The 24,263-nt window shown below is 32.6% G+C and overlaps 2 protein-coding genes across 2 annotated transcripts in view; one reads left to right on the forward strand and one right to left on the reverse strand.

The window, feature by feature from the left end:
• Nucleotides 1-24,263, forward strand: part of LOC131846735 (von Willebrand factor A domain-containing protein 8) — a 35,519-nt gene that overhangs the window by 6,746 nt on the left and 4,510 nt on the right. The window contains exons 6-16 of the mRNA XM_059196117.1: nt 12,353-12,511; nt 15,837-16,179; nt 16,816-17,062; nt 17,654-17,794; nt 18,564-18,699; nt 19,323-20,220; nt 20,659-20,864; nt 21,382-21,569; nt 22,376-22,535; nt 23,100-23,255; nt 23,577-23,685. Coding sequence (XP_059052100.1) covers nt 12,353-12,511; nt 15,837-16,179; nt 16,816-17,062; nt 17,654-17,794; nt 18,564-18,699; nt 19,323-20,220; nt 20,659-20,864; nt 21,382-21,569; nt 22,376-22,535; nt 23,100-23,255; nt 23,577-23,685 — 2,743 coding nt within the window. The remainder of the gene's footprint in view (nt 1-12,352; nt 12,512-15,836; nt 16,180-16,815; nt 17,063-17,653; nt 17,795-18,563; nt 18,700-19,322; nt 20,221-20,658; nt 20,865-21,381; nt 21,570-22,375; nt 22,536-23,099; nt 23,256-23,576; nt 23,686-24,263) is intronic.
• LOC131846736 (uncharacterized) lies at nt 2,011-6,249 on the reverse strand. The gene is made up of 2 exons (XM_059196118.1): nt 6,015-6,249; nt 2,011-3,215 (listed from the first exon to the last, which is right to left on the reverse strand). Exon 2 carries the CDS (start codon nt 3,088-3,090, stop codon nt 2,011-2,013), a length of 1,080 nt encoding a protein of 359 aa, XP_059052101.1. The 5' UTR covers nt 3,091-3,215; nt 6,015-6,249.

The following is a 24,263-nucleotide window of genomic DNA, read 5'->3' on the forward strand; positions in this document are numbered from 1 at the left end:
TAGTATTTAGTCCTCGCACATTTTGATAATAGATTTTAAAGTTTTCAGATGACATACAGATGCACAATAGAACAGTAAAAAATTATAAATTATTAGATAAAATAAAAGATGTATGTAATTACAGTAATTAATAAATTAACAATATCAAAACAAATAAAAGTAAATTATTATATAAAAATCGATGAAGTCGTATGACTATGCAATTATTTACTGAAAACTATGATATAACAATACACTACAGTTAGAAATTAAAACAATGATCAGTTCAGCTGGGACAAATCCTCAATACTCTTGATTAATATATATTCAGATGTTTCTGACTTACGCATGAAAACTCTTCCGTCTTTAACCCACACAAATTTATAATTCAGTTCTTTAGCCCTGTTACGTGCAGCTGCGTGAATAGCTTTTTGCGTAGGTGAGAGATGCTCCACTACAAAGATTGGATTTCTATCACCACCTATGCCAATGTGCCCTGTGTTCAATTTTTCACTGAAATTATTTGCTTTTTTATTGAAGGCAATTGAGGCTGCGAAAAAGCTGTCTCGTATTCTTGGTGATGCAAACTTTAAGATGACCGACCTAGGGCGCCGGCTATTTTTGTTTAGTTTAGCAACTCTTGTACATAGATGAATATCCGATTCATTCAATTTACAGTTTGTAGTGTTAGCAATTTGCTTTACAACTGTAAATAGGTTTTCTGTCTTATGTTCGGGTATGTTTTGTAATTCTAAATTACTAGCCCTTGAATGCTGTTCAATACGCGTAATTCTGGAATTAAGATCCAATACTGTATTCCTCAGGGTTGTATTTTCAGATTCTAAGTCATTAATTCTTGAAGTATTAGAATTCACATCAAATTTTATAGCCTCCTGTTGGTTTTGAATTATAGTCAATGAATCCGAGATCCGACCAAAACTATCAAGTAATTCATTGGTTTTTAGCTCAAACTGTTCAATAATGTTTCTTTTAAAACTATCCAAAATGTTGCTTAGTTCCTCTCTAACTATTTCACGAATGCTGTCAATTGCTACCTCGGACGAGGAATGTGGTACTACCATTTGCCCACCCCGTCTCGTATTTACATTTAACAGACATTCATTTCCTTGTTGGTGTGCATTAGATCTTATTGGTGTATTTGTATTGTCTGATTTGGGCAGTCTGCTAGAGCAGCCCGGGCACATCCATTTTGTTTTGAAATCTTCAGAGATATCCTTTATATTTTTGTTAATATTCACACATGATAAATGGTACTTGAGCTTGCAATACTGACAGCTTAGAATATTAGGTGAAGACGTCAGTCGATCGCAACACCCGAGTTTTATTTTTGACTGAGACATAATAATATGTTTGTTATTATGAACGATGAATGTTATTGTTAGTCTTTAGGCACAATCGTTCATCAAGAACACGCAATATTTTGAAGAACAATGAAAAAAATTAAATGAGCTGTGCCGAGGCTTGAACCACGGACGACAATGCCATGTATTCCAATCAATGGTGTACTTGCGGAATGTTCCAACAAGCTTATAGAATAACTTGTCGAATTTGTGTGTCTATATTGATTACAATGTTTTTGAATTGTTTAACGTTAATACTTTCACTTTTAACACTTCTTACTACCGTCACTTAAGTAATAAAAGTACATACCAAGTTTTAATTGTAAAATTCCTTTTTATTTTATTGATCAGGTTTATTTTTTGTCAGTTTTTAACACAATTACAGTAAAATGGGTCCACACATAAATATAAATTACTTTCACAGGTTTCAATCACTAATTAGTTTGAGTTTTTATGCATATAATATTGAGACTTGTCACTTCGTTAAAAGTTAATTTTAAATAAGTCCAAGGCTTAGATAACACTGTCACTAAGAATTTAGACTACTTTCTATAATTTTGACTAGTTGTAATTGGTCTTGACGATGTATATTTTTTTTAAAAAGCAAAAACATACGGAGCTAATGTTTACTGTGATAGCAGCGCCATCTGATTAATTATTTTAAAATGCTTTATTTGAAAAGTGATGATTTTTGTGACAAAAGACTTTCAGTTCTGCTCGTTGTTGTTGAATTGTTCTTTTTCTGTATCTCTGGTATGAATATATGCACTTGCCTTTTAGTGTTCTTATTAACGTCCGGTATCAACTTCTTGCTAACTAAATCCGCGTACTGTTTTTCGATCGCGCTACGCTCCGTGGCAATTTTTTGCCGTGTCTCAATCATGTTGTTTCTCAGCTCTCTGGCCTTTGTTTTGTTACTGTTGTCTTTTATTTTCATGTTGCTCTCGTTTCGTGACGTGCTCTTCACGTTCCGTGACTGCCGCGCGTAGTTCTCGATCGTGTTCGCCGACGTCGGCACATAAAAATCGTGCCGATCAATAATACCATTTTGCGATTTCTCACTATCGCACGATTTCGGCAAAGCAACTTTGATTGCCTCCTTGCCTCTAACGTCTATAGCAGTTTTAGATTTCATCAGACTATAATTCCTCTTTTGGATCTCGGGCCAGCTATGTCTCGGCTGGGCTATCCGTTCTGCGTCTTCAGATCCAAGCAAATTCACCTTACCTGCCAAGTCGAGCCATTGAAACACTCTATCGGATAGCTCTGTATTCTCTTTAACCTCCGTCCTTGCCGTCCTGTTTAACCTTAAGTTCCTCATGTTCAGGTTAAAGCTGTAGTTCGATCTGCAGCTGTCGAATTCGTTCAGCGGTTGCGGAGTCGCCTTTAATATAAATTCGTCTTCAGACTCCGGCTCCACATCAGTCAAATTTAAGTGTTCTATGTCGAGGTCGTACACTTTCTTATTCCGCGGTCGAATTGCTATATTAGACTTATCACTTCTGATCACAAAGTCTAATTTCCTCAAGCAACCTTCTAAACTATCTTCGTGACTGCTCAGTCTAGAATTCCTGTGTCTCGGCGTAAACTTTGAGTTCGTTGTACTGGCAGAAGAATGTGGACGTCGCTTTTTAGCGTTCAACTTTATTAAAAAGGGATCGTCATGTGACAATATGGCATGTCGGAACCCGTCCACCCACACCGTCTTCACGTACATAGGCCCTTGGGATGACTGCCAGAGTGCCGGCATATTACAGAGCACTCGAGTTAAATGCTAACGCATGCGGTCACGCGACTGCCTCTAATGCATGCGAAAGTTCCCTTTGTTCACATAATTGATTCGCTTTCCGTTTCGTATACATGCCGTTGCGGTTTCTGTAACCAAACACGATAACATATTATTTCGAATACGTTTTGTTTTCTTTGTAAATGGGTTCCGTTTTGTATAGCTATGTTCATAACGATTTATTTATATATGTACTATTAATTTAGACATTACATGAACTTTACATAAAAGACTGGTTATAACCAGAGAGAGACCGAGTATCTTAATTTTTCTATTATGTTTATAGTGAAAAATGAATTATATATTCATTTAGTATATAATTTATCCTTGTTTAGTACAATTTAATTCCATTCCGTTAAGTAGTTTCAGCATTATTGAGTAATAAATATTTAACATTATTCTTCAGTATATTTATTTTCTAAAGTAAAATTCACTGTTATTAAACTTAATGAATTGCTGATACACATCTAACAGGTATAACCTTTGTTATCCGGTAGAGATGATTTGAATTATATATTTTAAAAATGCAATTAAAATCGTTTCAGTTTTAGCTATGACATTAAAATAGAAATAATCTTTTTCCAAATAAACTTAATATATGCACTTTTGAATAGTCACAATTTTTTATTCTACCAAAACTGACTGTTCGCTAGAAGAATGAGCAAGAAACTTGCGTGTTGGTCTGTCGCGTAACATACACAAAAAAAAAATTAAGAAGAAGAACTCACTTAATATCCACTCAACTAGTTCTTTACTAATTATTAATTAAACAAGTTACCATTTAGTGATTTATAGGTATTTCAAATTAAGTTTATAAATTTCTGTCTACTATACGAATTACTACAGTGGGGGTATATAATTGAAATTACTATGAAATTTTCAAATCCACAATGCTACAAAATAATGATTGTTCAGTGGTGCAACGTCATGCTATTCCCTAACCCCATGTTGCTCGTTATTCACAAGCTATTGTAGTAAATAATTGGGGTAGTTTTCGTAGATGTATATAAACTATATAGGCCAATTTAGCGTGCTCCAGTCACTTTTCATTGTGGTTATTGTCACATTGTAACATATATATTAATAAAGTATAAAAAAATATCTATTATTAAAAAAAATCAATAATAACTAATGCTATATCACTTTCACTTTCGTGAAATTAATCTAGTATATGTCAGTTACATAATATTATTTTTATTATAGTGTATTTTAGATTATTTATTTTTATTCTTAATCAGAGTGATATTATTAATATGTTTATTCACTTCTCTATTGTTTTTTTTAAATAATTTTTGCTATATTGTAAATTAACTATTCTTTACCATACACAATGTTCTACTATATTCAAAGCTATTATACCCAAGCACCCACTGTAGGCTAGGTGACATAGCTGAAACCTAGCATAATTTATATTATTTGTTAGGAATAACAACAATCTTTGTTTAAAGTTTTTTTATTATATCGTTATTCAAAACGCATAATCAGCCAAAATGAATGATCAAGAAACTTGTCTGTTGGTTCATTAATATTGTTCAAGTTTACATTTTACCTATGAATTCATAAAAGATAAAAAATATAATTAAATATACAGTAGTTATTACTGGTGATTTTGTCTGCCATGCTCTATATTTTGAGATCTATGCATATATGATGTCCTTCTATATGCTTATTAGCTTATCATTTAATTTCGTTATATCATTTCATTATGATCGGTTTAGCCGTTTAATCTTGAAAAGGTAACAGACAGACATACTTTCTAAATTATGATATTAGTAAACATTATAACATGTTTACATTACACGAACTCAAACTGTGAGTTTCTCGGTACGCTGTCACTGTGTTGTGATTTATATGCACGTTATTACCGCGGCCTGTTGCTCGGAAAATGAGACCTCCATCAACACCCATTTACTGTTGATTAATTGAAACATGAATGGGCCCTGACGTAACAGAATAACCATGTACTAGTACTAGTACAGACTAAAGTTCTAAAAACACTGAACATAGTTATTAACTTAAGAATACACTATGTACTATAGTCATTATGGAGTGTACTGTGTTGTTTGATACAATAAATTTGAGTTGATTATATTTGATACCAATTTGACGAGAGAACTTTAAAAGTTATTTAAAGTTAATGCCGCATAAATGTATATGTTTTTATTAAGAATATGACTAAATATTGTTATTTATATTATTAACCGGGTCTTAACGCGAATAATTTTATGGCACATAATATTTGTATATATTAAACACGAGTGTATAAAAATAACTAAATGTTATTGTATTTAGTTTAACACCTATATTCGAAGATTTAAAATTGTATATCACTTAATACTTTTTCATAAAAATGGATAATTATTAACTATTAAAAAAAATGTAATATTTATTGTACATGTTCATATTTAATACTTTTATTATTATACATAAATATCGACCGTATTTAAGTATATTAAAAATAATAAAAATATGTTTATTGTACGTTTCATTAATTTGTTAATACCTATTAACAAATAGTTGTAATATATTCATATTAATAAATTAATGAACATGTTGAATGCATTTTTTTTCATTGTTAATTAAATTAACTACGACTGAATATTTAATAATTTACTCCTGTGATTTGGTCAAACAAAATACTAAAAAAAATTAAAAAAAAGTTATATAACATTTGTTTAAAAGAGCAAACAAATAATATAAAAGAATTTAGTGCTGTTCATGTTATAGGCGACATTTACTCCTCGCCACTAGGTGAGTCCTCAGCCAATTGCATAAAAAATTGAATAAAGTTCATTTATATTTGTATTACATTATCCACAAAGTAAAAACGTAATGGAAATATTATTTCAGATATATTAAGAATAGGAGAGATATATAATAGTACTCACCTGTTTATTGTTACAATGTTGTGCTACGAAATCGTGACCGCCTCGTAGACCGCCTACGAAACGTAGACAATATATTGCTCGAAAATGCGTAGACCATTCGCAATGAAAATTATTGGATGTAATGGAATTATTTGAAAATAATGTTAATTTTTGTTATGATATTTTATAATATTGGATATTTAATATTTACTATAGCAACTAGTAATGTATGTAACGACAGCGACGTGGTATCCGATCGCAGTCCTTTCTGTGACTGGCTGTCGCTCTACCGATGTGATCGGTTTTATCGTCCCCTAAGGACTGACTCGCATGCAATCCTGCAAGCACAAATATGTTTGGAGTATAGTTAATAAAAACTTGAAACTTCAACAAAGTTTGTTTATAGTTTTGTTGTCATATGAATTTGGAAAGGAACTTGTAGACATTTAGAGAAGTCCCCAAATGTTTTTTGTATTTGTTTTATATTTTTATAGTTTCTTGTTTGTATATTGTTTTAATTTTAATATATTTTAAGAAGGAGCACAATAAGACCTTTTGTTTACTTTGTAAAGAAACTAGCTACTCACCCCGGCTTCGTACGGGTGTATATGTATTATATATGTAAACCTTCCTCTTGATCTCTCTATCTATAAAAAAACACCGCTTCAAAATCCGTTACGTAGTTTTAAAGATTTAAGCATACATAGGACAGACAGCGACAGCGACTTTGTTTTATACTATGTAATTATGATGAAACACATATATCGTATTAATTCCTATGTTGCTGCCAATACTAAATTTTTATTGCTATTTAAATACGTTTATATTTTAATTGCAATGCTGATGTTACAGTGCAACGTTCTTCACTGTAACTGATTATGGTTATATTTGAAAACCAAGTATAATCCTGTTTATACATTTTCACTATATGTTTTTTTATTTAATTTTGAAGGCGAACAAGATACGGGACATTTGATGGTAAAAAAATATATATATATATATATATAAGTACTTGAAGTATGGTACCACCACTCATGCGGTACCTGCCGAATCCTGCAATTTGACTGCATCATATGAGATGATGATTTCCTATAACCGAACCCTTTAAACTTTTGAAATATATATAATAACAGACTTCGCAAACTTTATGTTGCCGTATAAATTAGTATCGTTATTAAAAGTCAAGGGTTGTTAGTTTAAAAAAAAGCGTGAAAATTTAAGGTCGCTAGTATTTTCTAATGGAGAATCATAATATAAATAATTTTGCCCAAAAAATAAAAATAAAATGTAGTAGATCATCCTTATTATTTAGGAGTGTCAAATATAATTACGTCTTTTCGCAGACCTACTGAATATACACACAAAGTTTAAGAATCAGTCAAGCCGTTTCGGAGGAGGTTTGTTATGAACAAAATGTCACGAGAATTTTATATATTAGATTTTAAAAGTTTAAATTATATTGGATTGTAACTTGGTCCCGTTAAATATGTATGTTTTAATATATTAAGAAGCTAGGTAAGGCCACATAGCCAAATGCGTTCTACAACATTAGCGCATAATAAATTTCCCTTACGGTTCCGCATAATTTTCGTAACAGGAAATCAAACTGGTAGTTCTCACGAAACCCCTAAGTTTTATGTCCACAAATAAGTAGTTTCGGCGAACCGAAGTTTGTTTGGTAATGAAGCCGACTTGATAACATCTCTGTCAGTTTGGATATTAATGTTCAATGGGCGGGAGTGGAGTCTATTTGGGTAGCTGGCTATTTTCGTAGATACGTTAATATATTTTGTACTAGCTGAGCCCGTGACTTTGTAACTATACGCAGTGGTATTCGGAAAAATATTTTTTTATTTTTTTATGTTTTGTGAAAGGAAATAAACAATTTTAAGTGAAGCGTACCAAAATGCTTAATTAATGTCGGACACAAAGCTGTTAACTTCTATGATTAGGGCACACAAACGATAAAAAGTACTTTTATTAAAATGTAAATTCAATGTATTATCAGAACCGACTGCCCTAGAACAGTAAACTTATAGATAAAATATAGTTTGGCCCCTGCGATACAAGTACGCAAGTGGCCCCTACGCTTAGTGCAAAGACCGTTGTAAATAACACAACTGATCACTTTTTTTAATTGGTATACGTCAAGATCTATGTTTGTAAAAATGTGTATGTTGTAAACTGTTATTCTTGAAATTAATATTAATGAAAAATCTAACATACATTGTTTTGAGTTTTAAGATCTATATTAGTAAAGTTTGTGTATGATGTAAACTGTTGTTCTTGAAATTAATATTAATGAAAAATTTAACATCATTGTTTTGGGTTCTGTTACGTTGATAATGGTCCCTAATAATTAGTTTTTCTCGTATATCTTTCTTGGGACAGCGATCAGTTACATTTATAGTTTAGCTACCCACCCTTACTTTGCTTGGTGCAATAATTGTAGGGATATGAAATTCTTTTTAAAATATACGAGCCTATATTATTAGTCGATAATGTAGCTATTTATAGTTTAAATATTTTTGAGTATGTTTTAATGTTCTCCCTCATTAATAACCCGCCCTGACCTTCATGGGAGCATAAAATATGAATTCACTCTGAAATACTATACAATACATACAATGAAAGAATTTATCGATTGAGTACTGAGTTTATTCGATACAAGTACAAGGTACAAAAATTAAATTATTTCCTTTAGACAATGGGAAATTAAAAATTCAAATTTCGCCACTAATATTAGTAAATATCTATGTTTGTGTTTGATACCAACACGAAAGTAATCCCGATTGAAAAAGTAATTCATTCAATTTTGTATTAAATATTAAGTATATTTATATTACAAAAATGAATGTAGAATTAAGAACTTATTATTTGTTAATCTTTTTTTTTAATGTAACTGAGTGATCCTTACACCATATCTCAGCAAATGCAATTTATAGCGTTACTTAGTAAGAATCCACAGATAACAAAGTTAAACACTTATGTGATACTTTGATCCGATAATGTCACTCCGACTGAGTCGTGAATTCATGATACGGGGAAAAGAATTCCCTTTGATGTTGGCAGTTTACCAACTTCAAAAAGGAGTAAATGTCTCAGTATGTATGTGGATTGTGTTTTATTTATGTTACTTGACACCTTTGAATTCCCCCCTTATTTTTCTAAATACAGTCGCAAAGAAGCTAAATATATATAGAAATAAAGTCCAGACTATCATAATGATGAATAAAATGATTTTATAGTACCGGATTCGAACCTCTGACCCACAAAATTAAGACAGCGCGTTCAATTGCTACACCATTAATATCAGATAGAGCAATACAAGTACAGACGAACAACAAGTCCCGCAATTGTCCGTAAATAAAACTTCTATAATTATCTCGTTGTAAACGTGAAACGTTCATTACGTGGGTTCAGTACTAATAAGTTGTCAGAATTAATTGCGGGAAAATTGTTTCCCTTGGTGGGTTGTTCTTAATGGGGTTCAGTCATGGCATGTTGTAGCCGCAGTCGGTTGATTTTATAGTCTACTTAATTGTACTCACTAGTGACATTTCATATATGAAAACATAGAGTTGTATTTTTCTTACACCTGATAGAAAAACAAGGTTTTTCTAAAGGTATTCTTTTGCGTTTATAAGGAAAGAATAGACATTCGACTTGGCTATCTTTATAGTCTATATAATTGTACTCACTAGTGACATTATACACATATATGAAAACATAGAGTTGTATTTTTGTTATAGTATATATATGTATATTAGGTCAGTTATCAATGCATATTACATGTTAGGCATTTAAAGACTCGTGTATGGAGTGAAAACGGTCGCTAGTTTGCGTTAGTGTCCATGACATAAACTCCGCTTAACTTGGGATTTATAGGATGGTTTATTATTCCGTGTTAAAACTTTATTAACTTAAATTTTTCATTTAATTCCAATAAACTATTAGTAATCTCTACAATAAACTTGCATCCGGGCGAAGCCGGAGCGGGTCGCTTGTGTTATATACGAAAAGACAATATGTATTTTATTATAACTGATACATAAAGTTGAAAATACATTATGTTCTTTTTGTGTGTTATTTTTGTGTCGCGTGTTTAGCGCGTCACACCGTGCTGGGGCGTAAATCCGATACTTTTCCCATTTCAGACAGTTACTTTGTTTGTTTTACGCCCAAAAAGCATATTCCAAATGTACAGCCGTATGGTTTATGTGACAGGGGTTTTATAGTTTCATATTTGTTTGTTGAATAACATGAAAGATATATGTGCGGTAGATTTGACACAGTTCTTTTTATTTATTACACGTCTATTTTATACATACCAACCATAAGCAAACACTATAATAAAATCGGTACCTACTACGACCAAAATGGAGAAACAACGCTCGATTCTCAAATTAGTTTTGAAGTCGGGAAATTTTAATGGTGGAAAAGAATAATATTTATTTTTTATGTCATGGTTTACTATTCTTACTTAAAGCCAATAAGGTCGTGAGTATATCTGGTTGATACCAATAAATGAAACTTTGTGTCTTAATCTGTATTTCCGACTAACACATCTGTGAAGGGAAACTAAATCAAAATAAAAATTGAAACCCGAGAGACGGCTGAAGACTTGCAACCTACTATGTTGGATTGAAATGTTCGCTGTCAAGTATTGAATTTATCATGACATCGACAGTTGATAATGCCTCTGACTGCCCCATCTGGGATAACAACTGTAACAGTGTATTATTATTCTTTTTACATATTAATGTAATTACTATTAAGCGTGCGATATATTAAAAATAAATATAAAGTCAATCGAAAATATAGTCTTGTTGGCAATTGGTTGAAAACCTTATACTTGATAACGCAGTAGTAAAATATAAATCTAAATTAATGTAATACTGTATTAATTCATAAATATTAACATAAAGACAACATTGCTAATGCTTTTAATATCTCTAATTTGCATTTGACTCGAGCGACCTTCGGTAAATTAATTTTGTCTATACACAACTAACACAACCCTGGCAATAATGATCCTGTTATAAATAGCTAGTGATTTATTGCGATTGATAATATTATATTACAACCGAGGTAGGCTATGATAGAAACGGTTGGTTAGGTAGAAAAAGTAATTTGTGTATATACCGCAGACTCACCTATTTCAGCAATCAAGAGCTTGCTTTTTAAACGGTTCAGGGGTGAAACAAGGTAGTGAAATTACAGGATATGAAGGCATGAATGGAATAGAATAGAAATAATCCTTATTCCAATAAACTTAATATTATATAAGCACTTTTGAATAGTCATATTTTTTGGTTTTACCACTCATTCGGAACGCGTTTGCGATGAGTCTCACAAGAAGAATGAAATGAGAGTGTTGCTCTTTTCAACAAATGTTGTTTAGAATAATTTTTTTAAGAATTACAAACTATTAAATAGCAAATGACATAAATAAATGAATAGTTATTTGAGTAACATAACTTCATAGTTCTCTGGAATGGCAATATATCAGTGGTATCATGAGCGTCACATGATAATTTGATGTCATATAGACGATGATTACTATTCACCACAAAGGCATGGACCGTCAGATTTTTGTAATTCTAGAAAAACAGAAGCATTTCATCTTTAATAGTTGTATTCCACGCGGTTTCTTTGTTCTACTGTCTCATAAAGGTATCATTGCAAAATGAAAATATATGTTTTTATGGAATATATATTATACCATAAAAATTGGTTATAATTCAAAGGTCATTTCTTGTAACGTTTTGCCGTAGCATTTTTGTATATAAAGTCTACGAAAGAGCTACGGAATAGACACGAATGTAATCAAACTTGTAGACATTTGTAGACGCTGTCTACGAAGTTCTATATTGTAATAATACAGATAATAGAAGTTCGGAAATATTTGCCGCCGAAAGGAAGGTCCTTTTTATATTAGTAAATATAATATTAGTAAAATAAAAAGTACCTTACTTTACTACTTTACTTGTAACATGTCGATTTACAAAGTGTTCGTTACTTATGGCATATGCCATAAGTAACGAACACATCTATATGTGTGACAGAAGAAATGATTAATTATTAAGCAAGACTATTTGAGTCGGTCTAGGTGTTTTCTATGTATAATATGTATAATATGTACCTATTTACAAAAAATAGTCTATATTTTTATTTCTCATTTTGAAACTAGATGGCGTTCTGTAAATTGTCCAGGGATATTATTACTGTATTAATTATTATAATTTTTCACTCCAAATATTCATGCTACAATAGTCATACAAACCCAACTGCCAACCATCCGCGTATCCTTATCTCTAGCTAATGTCGTCGTTATAATATTCTTTCTATATTTACAGGAACACCTGAATTTGCTGAAAGAGGACGCTCCCAACGTAAACGTGGCTAAGCTGGAGCATCTATTGGAAGCTGCTTACGCCCTCATCAGCCCTGAACTGCAAATGGTCAACTTACCTGATTTCCCTGTGGATAACTTACATGCGGCTGCACTTATTTTGGTGAGAATTTAATTAATACTTTGTACTTATCGTAGTATATTCTACCAATTTTCTAATACTGTTTTTTTTACTTATGGATTTTTTATATAATTCGAAAAACAAACAAGTTAATGGTGCACTAGATGGTAAGTGATAACCGTCACCAATATATCAATGTGAACTACATTACAGACATTGTATTTCGTTTCGTTCGAATTCGTAAAATTTCACGGCTCTGAAACTCAGTCCATAAACGCATTCAAGCACTTACACAACACTGCATAACCTTACCTTTTCATATGCCTTTGAAAATAGTGGCCATGCTCATCTTGTAAGCATTTTTCGAGCTAAAGAACTGACAAGAAATTCAGCACTTATTCTTTTCAAATGAGCTTGTACATGATTACAAATATACAGTTTCTTGTTTAAATTAAATTACGGAGTAAAGTGACCACCAGAGTAATAAATAATTTTAAAAACAGCCGTATTCCAAACAGGCCAATCTCTAAAAGCAGCAACACAACTTTTGTACAGTATAAAAGTAAGAGATGAAACACATTGCATGATTACACACCAAATATGGTCTCAATACTCCTTTTTATTTAATTCAAATATATATATTAGTACTATACACATTACAACGGTTCTACAAAATTTGTAAATCAACTCTTTATAAATGTTTCAAACTTGTATTTTCCTGAAATGTCCTGAAATAGTTTTTTTTCCTTGTTTGGTACTACCGTACCCATGTACGGGCAAGGTTTCATAGGTTGGGTGCATAGACATAGACAAATTGCAGTTCGAAAGTTTACCTGAAGTGTCGATTATTTTGAGCATGCTATTTGGAATATATTATTTTTAAAATGTATTTTTTTTATTAAATTGTAATTTAGTTATTTTAACAAATTATTGTGTATTTTAGTTTCACATGTTCCGGTATATATAACACTTTATTGCACCAATATACAAAGTACATGAACGAAATAAAACTTCAAAAAGTAGTCTTATCGTTAATGCAATCTCTTCCAGACAAGCTTTGGAGAGTATTTATTTAAAATAAAAAGTACGAAGCATGAGTGGAAATCAGTCATTAATATTGAACAAATCTAAATGAAACTGTCATATGTACATAAATCTAAATAACTTCTCATTTTGTTTATATTCTACTGGTTAAAATGCTGCTATTAGCTAAGTTTTGTATTGTTCATTCTGGAATAATGAAGGAAAGAATTGCTAGGTGCAGTAGTTTCGCTTTCCTCATAAAAAAATCTGATCCCTGTAGTGTTTTGTGTATCTATAGTAATATTATAAATAGAGAGATATACAGACACCTAAAACATGGTATCCACTTTGCTTTCGCACAAAATATATATCTACTCTATTTAATATTAAATAGTATCGAATAAAGTCGCTGTGGCTGGCTGTCCGTCCCTATGTATGCTTAAATCTTTAAAACTACCCCACGGATTTTGAAGCGTTTTTTTTTTAATAGATAAAGCTATTCAAAAGTAAGGTTATGTATAATACATGTATACCGTACACCGGGCGAAGCCGGGACGAGTAGCTAGTAAGTCAATAAATGGGATCACAACATACCCTTATGATGCTCATGTCGCGTTTGACCTTAAAAGCCTCCCAGCATGGAGATCGTAATATGGTAACTCACGCAAAATTGTCATCAGACACAAACTTGTTCAGTGCCAAGGTCCGATTCCTGACATTAGAATAGATTATGTATTTCTAATAAATCTACTGACCTTATATTGAAATGTCAGTAAATTTACTAGATTAACTAAAAGTTTTTAAACTAATTGAAAACATATAACAAATAATATGTTTACCTGTAGTATTTGTATGTGTATATATTTTGTATTGATTTATTATCTATTCTGTTTATATAGTACTAGCTATCCACCCCGGCTTCGCACGGGTTTACGTGTATTATACATATAAACCTTCCTCTTGAATCACTCTATCTATTAAAAAAAGCCGCTTAAAATCCGTTGCGTAGTTTTAAAGATTTAAGCATACATAGGGACGGACAGATAGCGACAGCGACTTTGTTTTATACTATGTGATGATGTATCTTTTCTTTACTTTTAAGGTTTAATCTCGCAGGTTGTCTGTTAGAAATTACTTATAGCGATAATTGCATTTTGTTTAGTATATCTATGTAAAGTTTTTTGTTAATATTTATGAATGCGTAATAAAGAGATAAATTCTTATTATTAAGGTACAGGAGAAGAGGATTGTTAATTATTATATATAAATAAATAAATATTTATATTTATAACACTTAATTTCACCAATATCTAAAGGACAAACAAAATTAAAAGATAGAAAGGAATAGCACCTTAGCTAATATATGTAATATTATGCTATATAGCTATAGGTGTTAGTTTCACTTCCCAATGGAAATCGTCGTGTTATTAACATTAGAGACTAAGAAAAGAAGCATTAAAAGAGACTCAGTACAGAAGAAAATATTAATACAAAAAACTTGACGGTCATAAGCGGCTAAATGTTCTACATGAATAAATTATTTTTGTTTTGATTTGATTTGAGTGCTTTTGGTTACGAACTGATATTGTTAATGGGTATATGCAGCAAAAATTAAACAGCCGAATTAAGAACTTCGTCCTTTTTTAAGTCTGATGAAATATTTTAAAATATTTGCCTAAATGGTTACAGATTCATTTAATAATATCTGAGAAACACCCCAGACTTTTTTTTTATTTATTCTATTTCGTTTGATAATCCAGCTTAAAGTTTTAAAGTAATTTGTGAATATCGTGTTTATTTTGCCTATTGTTATCTAGGTGATTCGGTTGCAGTTAACCTTCAAATGAAAGTTAAAAAGGTCAGGGGTTTTAATTTGAAAAGTTGGTAAATTACAGAGTACCTAGGCGACTGAGTTTCGTGCGGTGTTTTTTATTGCTATAATAATGACATAACAATTTACTGTTATAGTAACACTTAACGCTGTTTTAATATACAATACCATGTAACAGACAGCTTTGTTTAACATTTTTTAGCGTAATTCCGGAACATCATTTAGTAGAACTTTAACGTAACATTTATAATATATTATAGTAATAATTTAAGTAGTTAAAAGTGATTTATTAAAATAAGTATTTCTTTTCTCAATTCTTTTGTAATACGGCGTTTTTACTGGATAAAATACGTTTTAAACTGCAACTAAAAATGCAGACGATGCTCTGACAGGTGACAGGGTCGATCGACAGGCCCGGATAATCGAAAAAAATATATTCGTTAGTTCGTATTAGGTTGTTTTTGTTACTTGTATATATTAAAAATAATAATGAAATATTAAATTATTTTTCAGGAACGCAATCCAGCTATTCCCACCCATACGCTGTTGTATTTACTGTATCCGTACAATACATTTTTGACCAAAGACCATATAAGAAATGTGAAAGCTGTTCTCAGTAATCTTAAAGTAGACACTGAGTCCCAGTGGAACATATCTATGCAAGGGATTGAATTCAAAGAAAATGAAGCCTCAGTGACTATCCAGATTAATGGACATAAATCACAATTTGGTGTGGCATGCGGTGTGAGGAGTAAGAAAGGGATAGATGATAAAAGAATAGTAAAAACTGCATATCAAAGTCAATTGTTGTGCGAAATATTATTGAGTCACAGTGTCGGAGATTTTTGTATAGTTGGTGAGTTTGAATTTTAATAATTTAGTTGATATTGAGCAAATAAACTTAGTTTTAATAGAAAATCATTTCGATATTATTTAATATTAAAACTAAGTTAATTTGTAAGCAATTGCTGACAGCTATGCAATACTTAAATATGTGCATGTGAGCGAGAAAGTGTATCACTTTCATTACATACATATTCACTTACACTATTCATGTTCTAAATCGAACCATCAATTAAATTTCGAATACTTTCAAATAGAACCAAAGCATTTTCGAAATTCAAATATATTTTATCAATACTAATACGGCCAGTGTTGAACAATGTACATTATATTAGAATGTCTTTTAAAACATAGTGATTACTTACTCTAAATGTATTATTACTTCCGAAATGTATCTTGACTTCAGTAAAATTGAAGTAGATGAATAAATACACATACAGTAACTTTGCTTTATAGTATTTCGAAATATATAATAATTAATGTTTATTGTATTTATTATATATATATGACATGCGTCTACTGAAAAGTAACCTAAGACCTTCTCCATTCCAAATACGGCAACATGCATTTCATTTTAAATGGTATAGGTGTGAATGCTACTTATAATGTGGGTAGGATTTTACTTCATAATTCACCGTTTTTGTTTCAGGTCCAAAAGGATGCGGCAAAAGCCTCTTAGTCAATCAACTGGCATCCTTATTAGGATATACAATAGAGCCCATTGTCCTTTACCAGGATATGACAGCTAGAGATCTGATGCAACAGCGTACAACATTGGACAATGGGGATACTGTTTGGAAGAACTCGGCTTTGGTGGAAGCGGCATTGAAAGGTCATCTCGCCGTGCTGGATGGTCTGCACAGGATACATCCCAGTACCTTAGCTGTGTTGCACAGGTAAATAACAATAATGCACTGAATAAGTAAGTACAAAATAACACTGCATAAATGTGTTCAACAAAAGATTTAGATAGATAATAGAATATGCTTTATTTAAATATTTAATTAAAGGATAGGTACAATTAATTAGTAAAGTAAATATGTGCGTATAAGAAGAAGGCGGCTTTATTGCTGAAAGGAATTTCAAGGCAACCTCCGGTTAACAAATTTATTACGTTTACGTACGTGTACGTTACGTAAGTTTTTTTGTAAATATTTTGTGCCCAATAAATATTATTATTATTAATGTTATATTGTATATGTTTTTTTTTTAATATAATTGTAATGACAAACATGGCGTGGTGGTGTTACCATTGTGGTATTACATACCAATGGTGTTACCATTCATGCGTTGTTATTCCAGAGATATAGTTTAATTCATATAATTTATTAATATATAGCATGTTAATAAATTATATGAATTAAACTATTGGTGAAGATTATTAATTGGCATATGTCAATTTAATATGATCAGTAACATGTAAAATGACACCGTTAATCTTCCTAAAATAAATAATTTGCTTTTAAATTTGTATGTTTTATTTGTAGATTAGTACACGATCGAGAGTTACAACTACATGACGGTACCAGACTATTGAGACACGACCGCTACGATGAACTGCTCGAGGCTGGACATAGCGCTCAGCAGCTGGACGAAAGCGGCGTTAAGAGAATACATCCTGCTTTTAGGTTAGTTTTTTTAGACTAATGCTGCTGCTGCATGCTGCACTAATGCTGCTCTAACCTGCAGCTGGCTTTTATTACTTCACTGGACGTTTGGGGGCGAGTGCAGAAGGACTTATGGAGCGGCTAAAGTCCAGCTCCTGCCTGACGGATACGAGTTTAGTCTGAGGGTACCGTTATTTTGAATCTCAGCTCAGGCCGTCGTAATTTCGATCCTCGTTTGAATTCGACGGGATTTGATCGGAGGGGAGGTTAGGTTAGGTTAATAATCTAAAGTGTTTTTTAGTTTTCAAATTTTCAAATCTTATGCACGTCTTATTTTTTATCACTCTCGCTACCGTTTATTTTTTTAGGCCAGTTTTCTTTAACAATGCTTATAGGGTTTTACACTGTCTTGTATTCTGATGGTGACGGGTTCCAGCCTCGTACAACTGTTGTTACTCACACAGTTGTTTTGATATCTTTGTAGTGATTAAAAATAATAGTTTTAAAAGTTTGCCGTATGTACGTCTGTCTATGGCATTATAACTCATAGACAAATAGACTGATTATTATGCAAATTTTTTTGTCCTAGAGACAATTCTTAGTTACAATTTATAATTTTTTTAAGGCGTTTCAATACTTTACCTTCCTTTTTTTACCGTAGTAGATATTTTAGATAGTATTGTATTTACTTTTTGGACCGGGCCTGCTTAGAAACCCTAATATCAAAATATATTTAGCGCAGGCGGCTGCACCTTTCCAATAATAAAAATTAACCAAAGTGTCACTTCAGGATTGTGGCGTTGGCAGAGCCTCCGATACTTGGACGCGGACAGCAGTGGCTCTCACCAGAGATACTGAGTCTATTCATATTCCACGAGATGAGAAACCTTAGCAAAGAGGAGGAGATCTCTGTTATCAATGCCTTGGTAAGATTGGACTATATGACTATCTGGAATATTTCATGAGAGTAAGACAAATCAAAAGGCTTTTATTTTCCGATTGCCCTGACATAATTATAGTCAAAGTTCCATATGCTAAACTACTTAAATTGGGAATGAAATTTATTTTCACTAGCTCGCTCATATAATTATATGTTTGTTTATTTAATGGATAAACTAAAAAGTATGTATACTTTATTGCGCTTCAAACATTAAATAGGATTGTTATATTTATACTTTCTTTCTTTCTTTCTTTCTTTCTTTCTTTCTTTCTTTCTTTCTTTCTTTCTTTCTTTCTTTCTTTCTTCCTTTCTTTCTTATACAAAAATGTGAGTCTGTATTATCTTATCTTATGAAAGAGATGTCTTCCAGCCTACCTAACACAGTGATAGTGGTGTTAGTCGTCGGATTAGTGTTGTAAAGACATAAATATCCTTTAAAAAATAAAAACATATATAGATCGTATAAAATATATAATTACAGTATTAATTAATCTATTTAAAAAATCACCCATTTCACGAGGGCAGCGCCGCAGGACATAGATAGTTAAACTGTATAAAAACGCAAGTTTAAAAAAAAAATATATATAAAATCCGTTATTTTATTTTCAGTATGGCGACATATCCGACCCTCTGCACTCAATTATCGACTTAGCAGACGAACTCAGATATTCAGAGGATAGCACACTGAAGAATCTTTCAACGTCTCTCTCCACGCGGCAGCTGTTAAGAATCGCGAGTAGAATGGCGAAATATCCAACGGAGTCTGCTTACGAGACGATCCAAAGAACATTCCTAGCGAAATTCCTTCCTAATCTAGCTAGAAGGGCACTAGATGGCGCTAGTCAGAATTTGGGCATCGAACCACCCAGTCGTTTTAGTGTTGCTAATCAGAAAGAGAAGAAAATCGGTTGTTCTGTACAAAATGGCGTCCTAACAATCGGCAACACAAGTACAGATGTATATAAAACGCAAGCGCTAACAAAAGTGCCCGATATATTGTTCTATGATGTACCACAGCATATAAGATTACTAGAGTGGCTACTTCAGGACCTCTTGCTCGGCAATCATCTACTCCTAGTGGGTAATCAAGGAGTGGGAAAGAATAAGATAGCTGACAGACTGTTACAACTCTTGAACCGTCCAAGGGAGTATATACAGCTCCATAGAGATACAACGGTCCAATCGTTGACGGTTCAACCGACTGTTAAGGATGGTGTGGTGGTATATGAAGATTCCCCATTAGTGAAAGCTGTTAAATTTGGCCACGTTTTAGTTGTAGACGAAGCAGATAAAGCACCTACACATGTTACATGTATATTGAAGACTTTAGTAGAAAATGGTGAAATGATTTTAAGCGATGGAAGAAGGATTGTGCCTAAGCATATGATAGATATATCTGGCGGAGATGTGGAAACTTTTATTCCTGTACATGATGATTTTAAGATGATTGTGCTTGCTAACAGGCCTGGTTTCCCATTCTTGGGGAATGACTTCTTTGCAGCTCTAGGTATGTAATTTTGTTACATTCACGCAGATCCATGCTAAGTGTCAATGACCCAAAGCATGAGTAGTTAGAAAAAATGGTCTAGTTTTATAGATAGCCTGCTCCCTGTCTACTCAGGTTTGAGTCCCATTTAATGACAATGGTTTGCTTCGTATCTCACTTAAAAATATTGTATTATACACTAGAAATATGTTCGTATAAAAGGAAAAAGAAATTATTTGATTTATTCGGTATAGTCTCGATTATATTCCACACTGCATTGACTAATGTTGAACTACAAGGAACTACAGTATAGTTCAAATGGTTACAACAACTATTTTTCATTTATCAAAAATGCATTGCGTTGCATTTATATTTAAATAGATAGATATAGGGGACTAGACTTCAGTAGATCTGTTGGTCACAAGTTTTTACAGGAGCAATGTAATTATTTTTATCCAGGTGACCTCTTCTCATGTCACGCGGTGGACAACCCGTCCATCGAATCTGAGATGGACTTACTTCGTTCCTACGGACCTGATGTTCCAACAGAGATCATGAAGAAGCTGGTGCAAGCGTTTGCAGTACTCCGCGATAAGGCCGACCAAGGGCAGTTGACATACCCGTACTCTACCAGGGAGTTAGTGAATATAGTGAAACATTTGCAGGTAATATCACAATACGGAGGTTTTAAAATATTATTTATGTAAATTAAATCAATGTAAGAATCGCGTACACTTAGATTGTAGAATGAACTACCTGCTGAGGTTTTTTCTAGAGACTACCGCATGGGTTGTTTTAAGAAGGGTATATTAAGGTTTCTTAAAGGTCGGCAATGCGCATGTGACAGCCCTGGTGATTCAGGCGTTCAAATAGTGCAATTATTTCACTTGTTTACTCACTAACTACATACTACAATAAACAGATGAAGCGACACTTCATCACATCATACATAACGCTAAAGTGGTGAGGCGATAACCACCGCGCTACAATAGAATATGGAGGCCTATCCTAAGACATGAGTGGTATCACGGACATCACATGATATAGTGATGTTCATAGTGCTGTTCCTGACTGACCCCTTACCATCTGATGAGTCTTCAGCTTGTTCGCCATGACAATTGAAAAGAAAAGTTAGAATCTATAACCTAGCTTATGTAGTTCTCTCTCTCACTCTATTTCTAGAAATATCCTGAAGAAGACATAGCCACAGCAATTGGCAACGTTTTCGACTTCGATAGATACAGTAAGGATATGGCTGACACGTTGCTTGAAGTTCTGCACGCCAGCGGGTTGCCGACAGAGGGCGTTCTTGAAGGTAGATCTAAAGAGGCGTTGAAGAAACTTCAAATGACTATTGAGAGTAAGAGTGGGTAAGTTTTCCTTAATAAACATTATTGGAATGTAGTGTTTGATGGAAAGTTGGAACCGAGTAACATAACCATCATCACTAAATAAATTATGACGATTGTGGTACATGTCATGCACTGCTTCTGTACTCCATATCCTGCAAATCTACTGCCGTAACAGTTTATAAAAAAGCTGTATTGTGACAGAAATAGGTGAGACAGAAGTATTTTAAGTAAATGATTGGAAACATATTATTTGCAATGTATTATTATTTTTATCAGTTATCTAATCCATAGCCTTGTTTTTCAAGTTTTGTGTAAATAATTCAATGTACGAATTAAATGTATTATCTATAATTATATGTGCCAGTAATTCCAATGAAATATTTGTTTCAATTTATGTATGGATTATATTAGATCAACATGAAAATATGCATGTATAAAAATTTGTCCGCGTTTATGCAGACTGAATATACTAGACCAGTGTTTCCCAACGTGGGGGCTATAGATTTTTTAAGCGAAATAATTCGAAAATGGACTCGACACTCGAGTTTGACACTTTCTCTCAAGGCCATTTAAATGCAATACTACATTTCGGTGCCAAATTTAATTAAAAAAGGAAATTCTTAAATAACTGTTTTATCACTTTATTAAAATAATAAATTATCATAGAAAAATCTTTATTAAAATTATTTGGATTTAATTTCTGTTTTCATCTCATGTTTTAAAATTTACTTACTGTGTTAGGTTAGTTTCCTAGCGATTTCTTCTTTCTTTCATTTGACTTGAAAAAGTTTATATTACCTGATATTATTAAATATTTCTTATAGTAAGGATGTATCATCACCTAAACATGGCAAAGAAGACCCTGATAACGAGCCTCATGTAGGCGGAAACACGTGGGCGGGCGGCACCGGCGGACGAGACACTGCAGGCCTTGGCGGCAAGGGCGGGCCCTATCGCCTTGACAAGGGACACGATGTCCATCAGGTAACGAAGACTTCAGTGGTCTATTGATTTAAGAGACATTTTGGTTATTGGAATTAACAATGGTTTCTAGGTCAACATGACATGACGTAAGATGACTAGTCATAATTACTAACAATCCCCTCTCACTTGACTGCCTAGTGGTTTAACGCACTGGTTTATTTCCGATAGTCGTGAGATCGATTCCTCGCATAGTATAAATATTTGTATTTATGAGTATAATTGTTTGTATTGGTTTAGGTGTTTCCTATGTATATATTTATAACATGTAGATACATGTTATAAATATATTATGTATGTATTTGTAACAAAAATGTGTTTAAGTATTTATCTAGTATCAACTATACCAGCTCTGCTTAGCTTGGGACTAGATGGCGCTGTGTGAATGCTTCTGGGGGTTATTTATTACTATTTACCTCTGCATAATCTAAACTCCTAAAAGGCTGGATCGATTAGGACGAAATTTTGAGTGTATTTTTAATGGGTTCTTGGATGGTTTGAAAACACAAGTGGACAGTACTACGTCTGCTATTACTCATATAGATATAAATGAATATGTTTTTTTAGCTGTCTCAAGCGGAGAAAGATGACGTCCCCGAACACGTTAAAAAAGCAGCGCGGGAAATGAACAGGAAAGCATTCGAGGAGCGTCTCAAAGAAATCAAAATGAGCGAGTACGACGCGAATTTGTACGGACAGTTCCTCAAAGCGGTGCAACCGCAGGTGAGTGCTCTCTTTATCCGAACTAGTCGCCTAGTGGTCGAAATTGTCCATACTTAATTTAAATATATTGTAATTACTGAATATATTATGGTTATATTTGAGATTCAATAAGACTATAGACGAATAATATTAAAGACAAACAGACTTTAACAATAAACATAAGAGCATGTATATGTGTGTCATATACATGGTAACGTATGTAATGTTTTTATTTATTTAAGTTTTGTTTTTATTTTGGCACATATATATTTTTGCTTCATGTATTAATATATTAGATATATAGTTTTTTCAAAATAATTCAATGTATTTTAATACCTTCAGATTGGTGCTCTTCGTGGGGTTTTGGCGGAATTGCAAGCCAAAAAGAAGGAACGAGAATGGAGTAGACACCAGACCAGCGGTGAACTCGATGATGGCAAGATTATTGAAGGTAATTAAATATACTTTATTCTGTATATTTATTGTACAACATCACTTTTCGGGTATGCCAAAGGAAGTGCGAGGGTTAGTTAGTTAAGATATAAATGGATAAAAGATATATTGTTTTTTATTATTACACAAATTGGAGATTAAAATAAATTTTAATAGAAAGCGTTGTGTAATAGGTCCAGGGTCATTCCTGGACCTATTACACAACGCTATCTAATCCCAAACTAAGTAGAGCACACAATGAAATTAATTTTGTTAAAAATAAATGTACTATACCTACATTTTGTTCATGCAAAGGTAATCAAGACTGCGTTTAAATGTAGACAAAGGGAACAAAAAATCCAGTTCGCGCATTCCCGTGTTCACAGTCATACGAGCTTTAGGGCCTTTTTGTAGTAATTAATTATCATGACCAAATTCCGGATATCCGTCTATGAAGCAAAGTCACCAACTGTAATTATGTTATTACAGAGTTGTCGACAATATATAAACTTAAACGAGTCTTTGAAAATAAAATTTGTGGAATAAAAAATAAAATTTTAAAAGAATAGACATGAAACATCACGCTATTACGCGCGA

This window comes from Achroia grisella, unplaced genomic scaffold (genome assembly GCF_030625045.1).
Source record: "Achroia grisella isolate CSIRO2021 unplaced genomic scaffold, CSIRO_AGI_Agris_v1 utg512, whole genome shotgun sequence".
Classification (NCBI taxonomy): Eukaryota; Metazoa; Arthropoda; class Insecta; order Lepidoptera; family Pyralidae; genus Achroia; species Achroia grisella.

Coding starts and splice junctions, on each gene's coding strand:
- LOC131846736 (XM_059196118.1), bottom strand. CDS start 3,090: ATGCCGGCACTCTGGCAGTCATCCCAAGGGCCTATGTACGTGAAGACG.